Genomic DNA, 14154 nt, shown 5'->3' on the forward strand with positions numbered 1-14154 from the left:
GTTTTAGAGAAATTTCTCAACCCCTGTGCTTTTTGTCTTTTTTTCTGCTGGTGTGTTTACTCTTTGTCAGGTCAGAGACTGACTGCAGCAACCTGACATGCCATGATTAGCCAGGGGAGCAGGAGGTGTGGTTTGTACACAACTTCCTCATCTGTCAGGTGGATTAATTTCAGGCTGATACATCCCACAGTTAAGAGGGTTCTTGAAGCCTTCTTTCTAATAAATATCCATTTATTTCTTTTCACCACTAGACCTGTTGAGGCTCACTTTTATTTTCCCTGATTGTGTGAAAGTATTTTTTTGGATATGGGCATTTAGATTATTGAGGGTTTGTAATGGAATACAGAGCTTGTCATCTCTAGGTATTGTATCAGAAATCAAACTCATTTAAATGCACATAAAAGCTATTGCTGCTTTTTTGATGTTATTGCTTGGTCTTTGTTGTTCTCCTTGGGAAAAGAAAACATCAAAAACTTCAATGATCACAGTTAGTTGCAGCTGATGTTCTATTGCTCTACTCTCTTCAGAGAATCCAAAGGTTAAATGGACATGGAGACCAAGCTGTCACAGTAACCCTGTAGGCTCTTTTTCCAGGTTAGAAAGATGCATTTACTTGTCATAAAAAGTATGCATTTGATAGCACTGACATTTATGTCCTGAGTTTATTAACAGGGAGGGTATTAGTGTCTAATAGCATGAGTTTTCACTTCTGCTTAATGAGTCTCAGAGTGAAGGCTGATTCCATTTCTTTGCTTGTTCACTTGTGAATGTCAACATTGTGCCAAAAATTTGCATGATACTGGCATCTATCTTTTAAACAGTGGCTTCAGAATATAAATTTATTCATGCTAGCCATTAATCAGCCAATGAAATGGAACTTAACTGGCAGTTTGGCTTATGGCCAATTCCTGCCCAAGCTCTTCTTTCGGGTGAACTTACTACTATTTACAAGTTTGTTTAAGCCCACCACTATATTATTTTAATTGCACAGACAAAGCAAACAGAAGTTCAGAAAACACCCTGTTGTAAAACTGCTTATCTTGCAACCTACATCTAGTTAGAAGTCCACCTGTGTGCTTGCAGCTTTAAGAAGTGCCAGTATGACATACTGTCACATACCACTGTATTTTGAAATTGATATATTGTTAAAATTTTCTACTGTAAGCACCAGTGTAATGATATTTTACACTAACCTAGGAATTCCTTTAGAAGGAGGTAAGATACTAGAATAGGACATGGTCTATATAGAGAATTACAGTAGTGTAATTTTGTGGAGTGTGATTTTTTTAAGGATAGTTACACCAGATTTGAGCTGACTTCCACAGAATGGTGCATTTTCCGTCTCAGATAGGATTGAATCTCCTAGTGTAGTGTTATCTTTACATTAATATTAGTGCATCCATGTGAACAGACTGTAATACTTTTTAAAATGGTAGTATAGATAAAGTTGATAGGCTTTAAGGACTTCTATATTAATAAAATTACGTCCACACCAGGGAAAGTAACACTAGTTATTGTGCAAAAAATACACACTCCTTTAATAAAGCACTTTTCAGTATAATAATTAGGTGAATTGCATCTTGCCTATGGGGAAATTGAGCCAAAGAATAGAGTAATCAGCCAGAGTATTCATTGCAGCTATTTAACCTATGCAGAAACACAAGTAGGAATTTCCAAGCTCCTAAAGTTGGGCTTATTTCTTGAGATCATGCTAATTAAAATTTGAAAAGAGGACCCAGTGGTGAAAGACTCTGTATGTCATTACCAATCCCATAAAATATCTAGGCCCACAGATGATTCTAATTTTCAAAATATGCCCTGCCTCATAATATAAATAGATGTTGTAGCCATATTTTGTGTCTAACTGCTTATTCATGCACAGTTGTGATTTAAACCAGAGAACTTGTGTGTTATGCCAAACTTGTATTTACTTTGCCACATCCATTTGAGTAGAATCACATATACATGGGGTGAAAGAAAGTGAGACTTAATTCTTCCATATCCAATGTGGGCATGCTGTTTTCCTGAGCCCAATAAGTTAACTACTTTGTTGCTGTACATTTTTTGTTTTATTTTTGATCAAAAGCTATAATCTGTAGAAAACAAACCATTGGTATTAGTTGTAAAGGTAATAATATTAATTCTGGAGGAGTGCCAGTTACCTTAGTTTTGACATTGCAATAATTTTCAAGGTTGACACACCTTTTATCTCCTAGAAAGCAGAGATCTGCTGATTTTTATTATTCCTTCCCTTCCTTCCCTTCCTTCCCTTCCTTCCCTTCCTTCCCTTCCTTCCCTTCCTTCCCTTCCTTCCCTTCCTTCCCTTCCTTCCCTTCCTTCCCTTCCTTCCCTTCCTTCCCTTCCTTCCCTTCCTTCCCTTCCTTCCCTTCCTTCCCTTCCTTCCCTTCCTTCCCTTCCTTCCCTTCCTTCCCTTCCTTCCCTTCCTTCCCTTCCTTCCCTTCCTTCCCTTCCTTCCCTTCCTTCCCTTCCTTCCCAGTTCACTTAGTAGAAAACCTTTCAATTATTTCATCTGAAACAGATAAATTAATTGTTTGGTCCATGAGCTAATGCTATCTGTGACATCTGGTGGACCTGGGATATTCTGAGGACAACATTTTTTTGTTTCCCAGGCTTCGAGCCTGAAGTTATAAATCTTGTTTTGTATTTGCTAATGTTGAGAGTCCAGACAACCGTTTGTTTGTTCAGTTCTTCAATCTAAATAAACACTGTCAAGTTAGTTTCACTTTAGGATCCTATGTTGAAGACTTCAAAATAAACAAAAAGTGATGCTGAACTCTTCCAAAGCTAACACTTTTGTTTTAGCAAAGAAGTGTTCTTAAATGGTTTTGTTGGGGTAGTTGTGTTTCAGATTTTTATAATGCAGAGATGAAAAATAATGCAACTCTCCTAAGTTTCATACCAAGCCATTTATATGCAGTTGAGTCTACATGTGCAGGAAGAACTTCAATGTACTTTCAAAGTCTCAAACACCATTGTGTATGTTTTGCTCAAAAAAATTTAGTGATATGCAGGAAAAAAGTGAGATCTTTTATGTCAGGTAGACATATGAATTATTTTCAAATGCCAAAGCACAGTTAGGATTAAGGGGAAACACAAATTATAACCCAAGTAAATGTGTTTAAACAGTAAAACAGGCTTTACTCCAAAAGTGTAATTTGTCAGTGCCATTTCAGTTGCATACTGAAACAATGTTTTTAATAGTAATAATACAGGTTTGTTGATTTACTAATTAGCAACATAAATTTGTAATTATTTTTGCCTAGATTTTCCCAAATGTTGGAGAGGAATTAATATCCATTTTTTAATCTACTATCACAAGAAGCTGAATTTCCACCACACTTTGGCTTATTTGGAAAGCCCAGTTTTACTTCTATGTATAGACCTGTAAAGTTTAGATACAGATATTAATTACTTTTAAAAAATTGTTTTCAAAATAAGAAAGCAAAATACAACATTTGTGAGACAGGTTATGTAAACATTTAGAATAGTGTTTTTTCTTTTACATACAATGCAAAACATTTAAAAATATTTAAAATAATGTTTTCAAATCTGAAAATACATGTTTTTCACTGCAACAAAGAACAATAAATATATATAAAAATGTAAAAGGCATAGTTAATATCTTGAGTGACTGTGACTTAAAGCATCTGTATTAAGAATATTTCAAATTCTGTTTCATTATTCTGTGCAGATTATCTAGAAAAGTGGTTCACTGGCAATTACAAACACTTATAGCCATTATGTGCATCATAATTGGTTATGGCCAACAGTTTTCAGTTTTGGAATCTTCAATATTCTGTAAATACTGAACAAAGTGTAATGTTAATATAAATTTTGTATTTCTGTTGTTCTTCTTCAGCAGTGTAATCTTTAAAATAATAACTTCCTTTGTTTGCAATTTACAGACAGTTAAATTTAGTTCCTGGACAGAAGGTTCTTTGATGTAAATTGTCTAAGACAGCTCATAATAACATTGCTTGGTGTTTTTCAGGCACAGTAGGGAAGGCACCAACAATACAAGCCAGCAAAAGTCCTGGGGGCTTTGGTGTTCAGGTCTCTGCAAATCAGAAAAACAAGCTGAATGACCCTGGAGGTGGTTCTTTCAGGTAAAAAAAATATATTAAAAAAAAAAATGCAGGGGGTGGTTGGGAGGAATCTTAAATATAAAATAGAATTTAGAATTGGCTTAACACCAGAGGGCAGTGTTTTACAATAATTCCTGCCTTTCTTGCTGTGATTGGACGACCATTTTCTTAGTTCCATTTTAAAAAAGGGAGGGGGTCCTGACATGTCTTGAGGATTTTTCTCTAAATGCACTTTTAAATGTTTCACAAAAACCTTGAATTCTGTAGATTATAATAAAATTATGGTAAATGAAATTACATGCATGAAGTTTTTTAAAAAGACATGGTTGGTTTGTTGTATCGGATTCTAACATTCATATGAAACGTATCTTGCTGAGAAGATACTAATTGTGATGACAAGGCATCCTGTCAATAGGCTTCTACAGCTGAGCTGCAGCTATCCCATCATCAGCATAGAAAAAATACTGTTTGTGTGTAGGATTGTCGTTGGTTTTAAAGAGATGTCATTGTTGTATTTATTCTTCACATGCTTGCTTAGGTAGCAGAGATTGAGGCATTCTGTGTGTCCCTGTACTGATCAGGGTGCAGCAAAGGTTCAACATGGTATAATTGATGCACTGAGCTGCTATACCTGTTCTTTTGTACTTCAAACTCCTTTTTTTACATATATTTTGGATATTTTTACTCCTTGTAGTAAAAAGTTAATTTTATGTTTATTGCATTTTGCTTTTGCTGCCATAATCTAATTTTTTTCCACTGATGAAAGTACATTTTCTGTTTGAATGTTTTCTTTCTTTGTTAAATGACAAAATATTCCCAAATTTTCATTTGCATCTGGAATTCTTACGTTACTCTGACATCACCAACCAATAATGGATTTTTAGGCTTGTGCTTTTTTGCAAGTGAAGTAAAAGATAATTTTTAGCTCTTTGAAATATCTCTGCTTTGAGGCATGTCAGCATTGCAACTAATAGTGGTAGTACTTAGTATTAATCTAGAAGCAAAATAATTCAATTTTTTATTTTCCAATGCTTTTGCCTCCTACTGAGTATTTAAATGATTTAAAATGTCTGTTGGGTTCAATTGTACTGTCTTAATAAGTATTTTTTATGTTTGTAAGCAACATGAGCATTTATTCTTCGTTAGTATAGCTTTCAATTTTATATACACCAAAAGGGATAGCATTTTTTAACTGGATGTTGTAAACTGTGCCAGGATTGATTCTTGCATTCACTTAGTTTATACATAGAATATATTAGGTTAGCTGGAATTGTTAATTTTCCCTTGGGGAGAAGCAAATGCTCAAGGCACTGATTGATAAATCAATAAATCTTTAGTGAGTTTGGTAAATAAGCTGTCAAGGGTGTATGTCATTTTTCCTCTAGAGAACAAATTTTAGTCAGAATGAATGTTTGTTTCCTTGCATTGTTTTCTCCTTCAAAATTCTAAGACACAAAGCTGCATTTAAATAAGTCCATAACATTGCAAGGATTTATTTAAACAGCAGCAAAGATCAAGCTTTTTCTTGATATCTTAACAAAGAATTCAGTTGTTTGCATATTTGCATTTCAACCCCTAACCTCTCCTGAGGACAAATAGATGTCTGACTATCAAGCCTGAAGGCACAGAGCTGGAAATCTGTATTAATCCTCTGAATGCTGACTAGTTTTCCTCAACATTCCCAGCGTGTGTGAAGAATGTGTTTTTAGCCAGAAGGCAAACTGGCATCTAAAGCAAAGCAAGAATTTTGAAAAATAGTTGTGTTATGTATAAATTTATTTTGCCCTTAGTGTCTTATTATTGCATATTTGTTTCATTATTTTATGTTCTGTTTTCTTTAAAATAACTTACTTGAGCTTTTCACTCTTGTGAGCAAGGTGTTGGTCACTGGAAATGGAAACGTGAACTTTGTTATTTTCAGTTCCTTCTCTTCTGAACTTTGGGAAATACAGGAAGGAATTACATAAAAAGCATAGCATTTGGGAATTTTGCAAATTGTGACTTAGCCTTTAATGTCAGCACTTATTAATGAAATGTAAGACTGCCTACATGAGTTCACTGGATAATGCAGAAGCAGTAGCTGTTCTATGATGCAGAGATTTCAACTCAAGACTTCTGTAATGTAAAGTTGTTGTAGTAATGAAATTTTATGTCACCTTTTTTGGTATTAAAATTTGTTGTTGCTAAGTTTTTCAGAGGGAACTACAGACAACTCATCTAGTTGACTTTTCAACTATGTTAACACCTAAGGTTGGAAATTGGAATTACATTTTTGTGTAATTCTTTCTTTGTTTTACGGTGGAGATCCAGGCTTACGTTTGTACCATGATGGTCCAACGAGAGGTTTCTGTAGTCAGGAGAGGTGAAGCAGAAGGCCCACTGCAGTTCACTGGGGCCTTTGTGTTTGTACTTTATTGTCTAGTTTGGTAACCTCAGAGCTCCCACTAACATAATTACCACAGCTGACAGGGAAAGTAGCAGACTCTCCAAGTAGTTGTTACCTGTGGTTCAGATTGTAGCCAGTGTCAAGAACTAGTGGAAACATTTGTTCCACCTGGTATTGAGACATAATTTCAGTTGGAGGGGACCTTGGGAGGTCTAACTAGTCCAACTTCTAGTCCAACTTCTGAACCAGAACAGGTTTTGTTAGGTCAGGGACTTGTACAGTTCTGCATGTCTCCAAGGATGTAGGTACATATTTGTACCTTGTATTATCCTACCACTTCCTAACTGTCAGTGGTATTGCATGTAGATGAGGCAAACGTGGACAGAACCGTTCCCTTAATGTGTGTGATGATGTTTGCCATGGGGTACCAGCTAGCCAGATGTTCCTGCCTTTTCACAGCAACCTTTTTCTGAAATGGTATCCTGAAGTTTATGTATAACCTCTTGTAGACTGTCAGTATCAGGTTTTATAGAGCCAATGTGAGGGGTTGTTTTTTTCAGAATCAGTTCTATGAAGTAAGATAATTTCGACCTTATCTTAGTATGTGTTTTATGCTGCTGACTTGCAACATTTTAAAGTCGAGTAAAAATGGAATAAAAACATCTATTTTTAAGCCCTGCCCAACCTAAAGGATCTGTTGCCTGTTATTTGCATGATGTTACATCTAGTAATGTATAAAGCAGCCTGTCTTTAAGGTGTCAAATGGATAGCTTAAAAGTTTTCATCTCAAAATGGTATATGACACAAAAACTTTAAGTTTCTTTGGTTTTATAAATAAATATTTCAAGGTGTAAGGTGATTGTTTTTTCTGTATTTTTCAAAATAGAGAAAGATGCGGGCCACAAATGTGATGTGTTCTGTCATCCCTTTTGCTTATTAGTGAGAAGATCCAACATAGATGGTAACACAGGTATTGGGGAGAAATTTCAAATTAAAGCTTGAAAGCTAGAGTAACCATTATAATACATTTGTGTAAACAGAATTTATGCCATTATAAAATGTAATGTAGAAGTGGCTGTTACTGTAATTTCAAGTCACCATTTAATGGAGAGGAGAGGGAGAGTTGTTGGAAGAGGCTGAATTCTTAGACTACTGTAAGATGTAGCTTGTGTTCTGAAGAGTTTGAGAGCCCATGCTATTTTCTTAAAAATAGTGTGCATGTTGGAATTTTAGATTTATCCCGTGAGACTAAGAATTTAATTAAAAACCAGAAATAACTACTGACATGGTATAATTAGTATGAGCACAGTAACATATGCTATGAAACATGAAATTCTTAAATACTGTGCTGGGGTGAAAAGCAAAAGATAGATAATAATCATCAATCTAGACGACCACTGGATGGCATCTTTGTTCCACAGAGTGACTTCTGAAAACTCACTCATCTGGACTTAAAAGTTGACTTTTGTAGGAAATTGTTTGGCAAGAATGCCAGCCCTCTTCATATATAAACGTGTGTGTGTTTCAGTATCCAAACCCAAGCTCTTCTTCATGATGAAATACCTTAAAGTGAAAAAGGATATTTTGATAGAGTTTTTCACATTAGACTGAAAAAAATCTTTTTTGTAACATTAAAAAAAATAGATTTACTCCCAAACAATAGATTGCAAATGTGAGATGGAATGAAATTCTGTCCAAGAGTTACAGTGATGGTCTTTATAAGTGCTGTTGCATTGATTTTGATAATTTCATTGGAATCTTGGTTTGTGCTCAAATTAATTGTCTGTTTTAATTTCAGACAATGTTTATTTATAATGTGGTCACAGATATGTACTCTAAAAATTGGAATAGCTACAGTGCTAAGCAGAAGGAAGGTAAAAGATTGTTTCTGCTTCCTTCAGCTACTAAGTAAAAGTAGAGATGAGAACAAAATTTTTAAGAGTTTATACTTGAAGTCAGGAGTACTATCTTGATTTTTGTATGGATGATTGCTTGAAGGAGATCAAAGTGCCTCAGTCCTGGCAAACTGCTTGGAAAATACAGGGGATTGAAACCATGTTGCCCACTGCTAGCCAGACTGTGTGTAACTGTGAGAAATGCTTGCTAAAGAGTGTGAGATCATGGGGGCTGGATATAGAGAAAGCACATGAGTATGCTGCTCAGTTAATATTTTACCACAATCCTTCGAGCCCCTGTGCTCAGGTTTATACAAACAAAATCCCTTAACTTCTTCCCACAAAAGAAAACAAAACCAATATTTAAGAAATCATAGAAGCCTTCCACCAAATTGGCTACTGAAGTGCGGATTTCAAGAAGAGTATAGGAGGGACAGGGAGGACCTAGATTATGGATTTCTATATTTCTCTACTTTTGTTCTCAGACCTTACTTGTAGCTTTTGGTTTTTACTGTAGGTTTCAAACTTATTACCAGGTGTCACAAAGTATTCTAGGGTGCATAAGATGATATCTATTTAATACATTTAAAAAAACTTTTAAGTTAATCTTTTGTTTGTTTGCTTTATGCAATAGTAGGAGTCTGGATTTGGATGTATGTGGATATTTCCATATGTATGTTCTCAAAGGTAGTGTAATAACTTCCAGGATATGCAGAAATACAGTATTCCTGTCAGTAATAGCAGAATGTGCTAAAAACAGGTGGTTGTTTCCACAGTTATGAGTCATACCTCATAGGAGGTAAAATATGCTTGGGAGATACAGGTATGAAAATTCAAACTTCTTAGTATTTCCTTGATCTGTTAGGAAGGGTATTGTGGGGCAAACAGTGGTCTGGAAAGTCCTGCTATCATCTTTACAAATTAAGGTCATTTTTCTAAATCTACATGATATGTTCAACCGATTTTTGTAGGTTGCCAGAGAAAATACCAGGTCATATTCAAGCCACACTTGGAACCCAAACTTATCTGTGAACTCATTGTGGTCAAAAAATCTTTCCCATCCATTGCTCAAAATGCTTTCACGCTCATTTTGATAGGAACTTGTGAAACAGGGCAAGATTCCAAATTCACGTTTTGGCTTTTAATGGCTCTTGGGGTTTTATTTATTTTACAGTTTCACTCCTTGTTTTCAGCATAGAGAGAATAGCCAAATGCTCTGTTTTCAGTGGTGATCATTGCCTTTAGTTTCCTGACAATCCTGGCTTCACTGATATTACTGACTCTCAGATGAAAAAAAGATACCTCTGTCACACCTCCTGTTACAGGCAAAATGTCCTGCTTCTAAAATGTTCTTAATGTAATTAGAGAAATACTTAGTTATCTCTGAATTAAGACTGTATTCTATGAAAATGGAGACCCTGGTGGTTATGCCTCAAGTTGGCCCAGCCACTGGTCATCTTGCATGCTGACTACTTTTGAAGAAGCAGTTAATAAACAGGAGGAATACATCACATGCTGAATTATGCTTATTTGAGGTTTTTTGTTTGGTTGTGTTTTGTTTTTTTTCACTGCAGAGATGATGATGACATCAATGATGTTACCTCTATGGCTGGTGTTAATCTTAATGAAGAAAGTGCCCGAATTATGGCTACCAACTCTGACTTGGTTGGAACCCAGATACAGTCCTGTAAAGATGAACCCTTTCTTGCTGCTATACCTCTCCATAAACGCATACTTGAAATGGGTGAGAAGCACATCCTTTCCTTTTGATAGTGTTTCCTTTGGAGTCATTCTGAGTAACAGAATATGCTTAGCACTTAAGATTGTTTTGTAAGCATTTTATTATATAATCTGGTATTACTAAAACTTTCAAGGTTTTTTTCTGATAAAAGTAACTTTGCTATGTCAAATTGGAAAAAAAATAGTATATTGGTGCTTTTAAACTTCATGCTTTCCCCATGTTTTTTATATCTGAGGATCTCAAAGCTCTTCACAAACATTAATTATTTCTCACAATCCTCCTTCATGTTTTACACATGAGATTGAAACAGAGGTAAAGTAAGTAGTACAGGTCACAGAGGACACCTGTGAATAAGATTTAACAGAATGTTGAAGTTACCTGTCAAGGTTTTCATTCCCCATACAAACCAGATATTCAGTTCTTAACACCTGCATCTATTTAAGTTCATAGTGATTTTCTTATAGCATTTTTTCAGAAAGGTGTATATATTTATCCTGGCAAAAAGGTCTATTTATTTATTCTGGCATTTGAAAGCTAAAAACTTCAGTAGAAAAAATAGCTATTCAGAATCAGTGATGTTTTAAGGTTAGTGAGCATGCTCAGAATATATTTTATATGACACAATTAATATACTATATATGTTCCAGTACCTAAATGTGTCTTTTTCAAAATAATTTTGGGTAATATTTTCAGATACTAAAATACAAAGCTCTAATTGTTTAGGGGCATAAATATGTTTATTTTAGAACTATGCTTGCATCACTATTTAAATTTGTAAAATTTTTAGAGATTTAGTTCTCAGAATTTTAAAAATAAGACAAAAATCTTACAAATCAGTACAGTCACATGATTACTTCTGAGATGTTCTGTTCATGTTCATTGAATTAATGGAAGGCTTCTTATATTGCAGTTGCAGGTAAAGTTCTTAACTGACTTCGTGTTGAGCTTCACTCTTGTATTTTAATTAGTGCCCTTTTGAGTTTTTATTCAGAAAAATGAATTATTTTGCATGTTGCGATGATGGAATTATGAGATGCAGTCTGGGAAAGCATGTGTGCAACCTTTTGTGACATGGCTTGCCACCACCTGAGATAGGGAGCCAGCGAAGTTTTAATGTAATATGTTTAAGAAGCTGTTGTGAGGGATGCTTACATTATAGTTTGTACAGGTATAAGAAAACAAAGAGGAAACAGACATAAAACTTATAAAAAGAATGGGAAATTGGTAATGAATTTGCCATATAAGCCTTAATGAGCTGCGTGACTGTAACAATTGCTGCACAACATGGAGCTGTAATTACAAGTGTAGGACTTACAGGAATCTGTACATACTTGAACAGCCACAGAACCCATCACACTATTCATCACTGCCTTTTGGGGTTTGCTCCTCTGAGGAGCAAATCCCTATGGCTGTTTTTGAAGCTTTATTGGCTTTGATAATTGAAATGAAACTTCCAAAGCTTTCAAAAGCAGCTGCAGGGATTTACTTCTCAAAAGCAGTGAATCCAAAAGAGTGGCCACTCCTAGTGATCTCCTGAAGCCACTTTTAGAGCTTTATTTTGGCTTTACATGAAGACTTTTATAGTTTTGAAATGGCTGTGGGCTTCACTAGTGGCTACTATCTGGGATCTATGGCTCTTGAGGCGAGAATTCCATCAGCTGATTTTGAAGTTTTAGAAGCTTGGTTTTCACTGTGTGTGGCCAGATTTGTTGATTGCATAGGACCACACACAGTAGTTTGTGCTACTGGGCACTTAAAATAAAGACACTTTAAGGTTATGACAAAACTCAGTCTTACCATATGTTGCTGTGCCCTTGACACACCAGGACTAAGCAAAGGAGGCTGTGACCTTCTCAAGCATATTAGGAAAAAAAGTATGCTATGTGAGTCCTCGTTCTTCTGTTTTCATTATGCCTGTTGACAAATGAGATAAAATACATTGTTTCTTCTTACTTTTACCTGAATATGACTTAAACAGACCTTATTTCCTACCTTTAAATCTATTAATATTTAATGATCACTCTAGTTTTAGGGCATGTTTTTAATGTTTTAGTAAAAGAGAGGTTTGTGGTATGTACAGTATTAGGAAGCTGCTCTTCTCTCTTTTCTCAGAAACTAGATCTTTCAAGTTTTCTCTCATATTAATCTCCTTTTCTCTTTTCTGAGCAAGAACTCTGTCGAGCAACTCAGTAGTGTTCCCCAAAGGCTGTTTCAGAGATTGTGCTTCCATTCACGAGAGTCAGAATATAAACTGCTAAAGTGAGAGCAGATGCTCTTCAGTCTTTGGCAGTAACCAGCAGCCAAATGCCTCAAAGTTATAGTGAAAGGGGTTTCTTAAGATATTGTATGTTCTTATCTCTGCTGTAACTTGGCAGTGTTATAATCCAAAGTTTATTTTAAATCCAAATGACTAATATTGATCCTTTTAAATGGAAGAAGTAACTGAAAGATAATTCATGCTAAGATATTAATTTGCTTCCCACATGCTTCCCTATCCAATTTTGTATCTAGTCATCTTTGGCTGGTAATCGTTGCCATTTGTTCATGTAGGAAGACAGGCTTGTGACTGTTTCCAATTCTTGTTTGATGGAAAACCGAGAGTGGGTATTTCTTAGCAGATAATGTGTATTTCACTATCCCGTTCAGGACTGTAAAACTTTTAATCCCGATCTTTGTACGTGACAGCACGGTGAAACATATGCTAAGAGTTGTGAGGCTTTTGTTTGTCTTTTTGTTGAGGGGCAGAGTTGATGTTCTTTGTGTATGTGCATGCTGGTGTGCCTACAAACTCTTTAAACTTTCTAGGTCTTTAACTTATTATTAAAACAGGTAGTATTTCTTTAAAAGGCAAGAGAAGCTGGCTAGGCCCTCACAAACAAAAAAGGCTGAAAAATCCTAGCTTTTTCATGTGGTTTTATGGGAAAGAAACAAGAAAAATAATCTTAATAGTTTGTAATTGTTTCACTGTTATTAATTCATAAGCATTTTCTTGGTGGGTAAGAATGTTGTATTAGTCAAGTTTTAGAAGCTGGTTTTTAACATTTTGCATTTCCACTATTTACTAAAAGGAGCAACACTATTAAATAAACCAATGTAACTTAGCAGGTTGTTTTAAGTGTGACAGTTTTCTCTGGTTAGTAACTGTCTGGTAAAGTAGAAACTCTTTGACTCAGAAATTACTATTTTACAGCATGGGTTCTGAGAGCAGATAAAAATTAGGTTGCACTGTATTTTATATTTATATAATATTTTTACCTGTGCATTAGGAAATATATTTTTTTATATCATGACTTTATGAAATACTGTATTTATGTCTGTTATCTAGCATTGTTATAAATCTGCTTTGGAAAAGAGTCTATTACATTGATAGCATACATCTGTGACATTTCCTATCGCAGAATTAGTACTGGATTCTCTTGCTTCATCCAAATAGATTTTTAGACTGGAACTTGCATAGTGGTGCAGGCCAGTTATTATGAAGCTTGAAAATGTACTAATGAATCCAAATTCTCCTAGTCCAGTAGTTAAAAGGTCTACAGTCTTCCTTAAAACTGCTTCAAAGCAGCTTGGCTTGATAGATTTAAACCACTGTCTCTGTCAGGGTTAGGCTCAACACAATTGTAGGTTTACCTTTTTGGTACTTTACATGTAATGTGTTTTTTAATTCTGTCTGATGAAATATTGATCATTATTCTGCCGTGATTCTTTCTTTGCTCAGTCACACTTGAATTGCATGTCTGCAATAAAAACAGATGTTAAAACATAAGGAAATACCTTCTTTGTATTTTCTGTATTCTGGAGTATATTGAATCTACTATGTGGCATCACAGTGGCAGCCCAGTTGCATGCATTTGTACATATTTTAAATAAATTATTTGAATACTGTAGAGGGCATTTTGTATTGCAAAACCATCTAAAACTTGACTGGGATATACTTCATGGAACCAGGCCAGTAGATTTCAGAGCCTCTATTTAAAGCATTTGTTACTATTTTAATAATAGAGACGTTCTGTCATCCCCTTTCAT

The 14154-nt window shown here is 35.1% G+C and overlaps 1 protein-coding gene across 2 annotated transcripts in view; it reads left to right on the plus strand.

Moving 5' to 3' along the window:
* Window positions 1–14154, plus strand: part of LOC127389193 (transcription initiation factor TFIID subunit 4-like) — a 136831-nt gene that overhangs the window by 30798 nt on the left and 91879 nt on the right. For both annotated transcript variants that reach the window (XM_051629461.1, XM_051629462.1), the window contains exons 9-10: window positions 4013–4127; window positions 9962–10131. In XM_051629461.1, coding sequence (XP_051485421.1) covers window positions 4013–4127; window positions 9962–10131 — 285 coding nt within the window. The remainder of the gene's footprint in view (window positions 1–4012; window positions 4128–9961; window positions 10132–14154) is intronic.

This window comes from Apus apus, chromosome 11, assembly GCF_020740795.1.
Source record: "Apus apus isolate bApuApu2 chromosome 11, bApuApu2.pri.cur, whole genome shotgun sequence".
NCBI classification, from domain to species: domain Eukaryota; kingdom Metazoa; phylum Chordata; class Aves; order Apodiformes; family Apodidae; genus Apus; species Apus apus.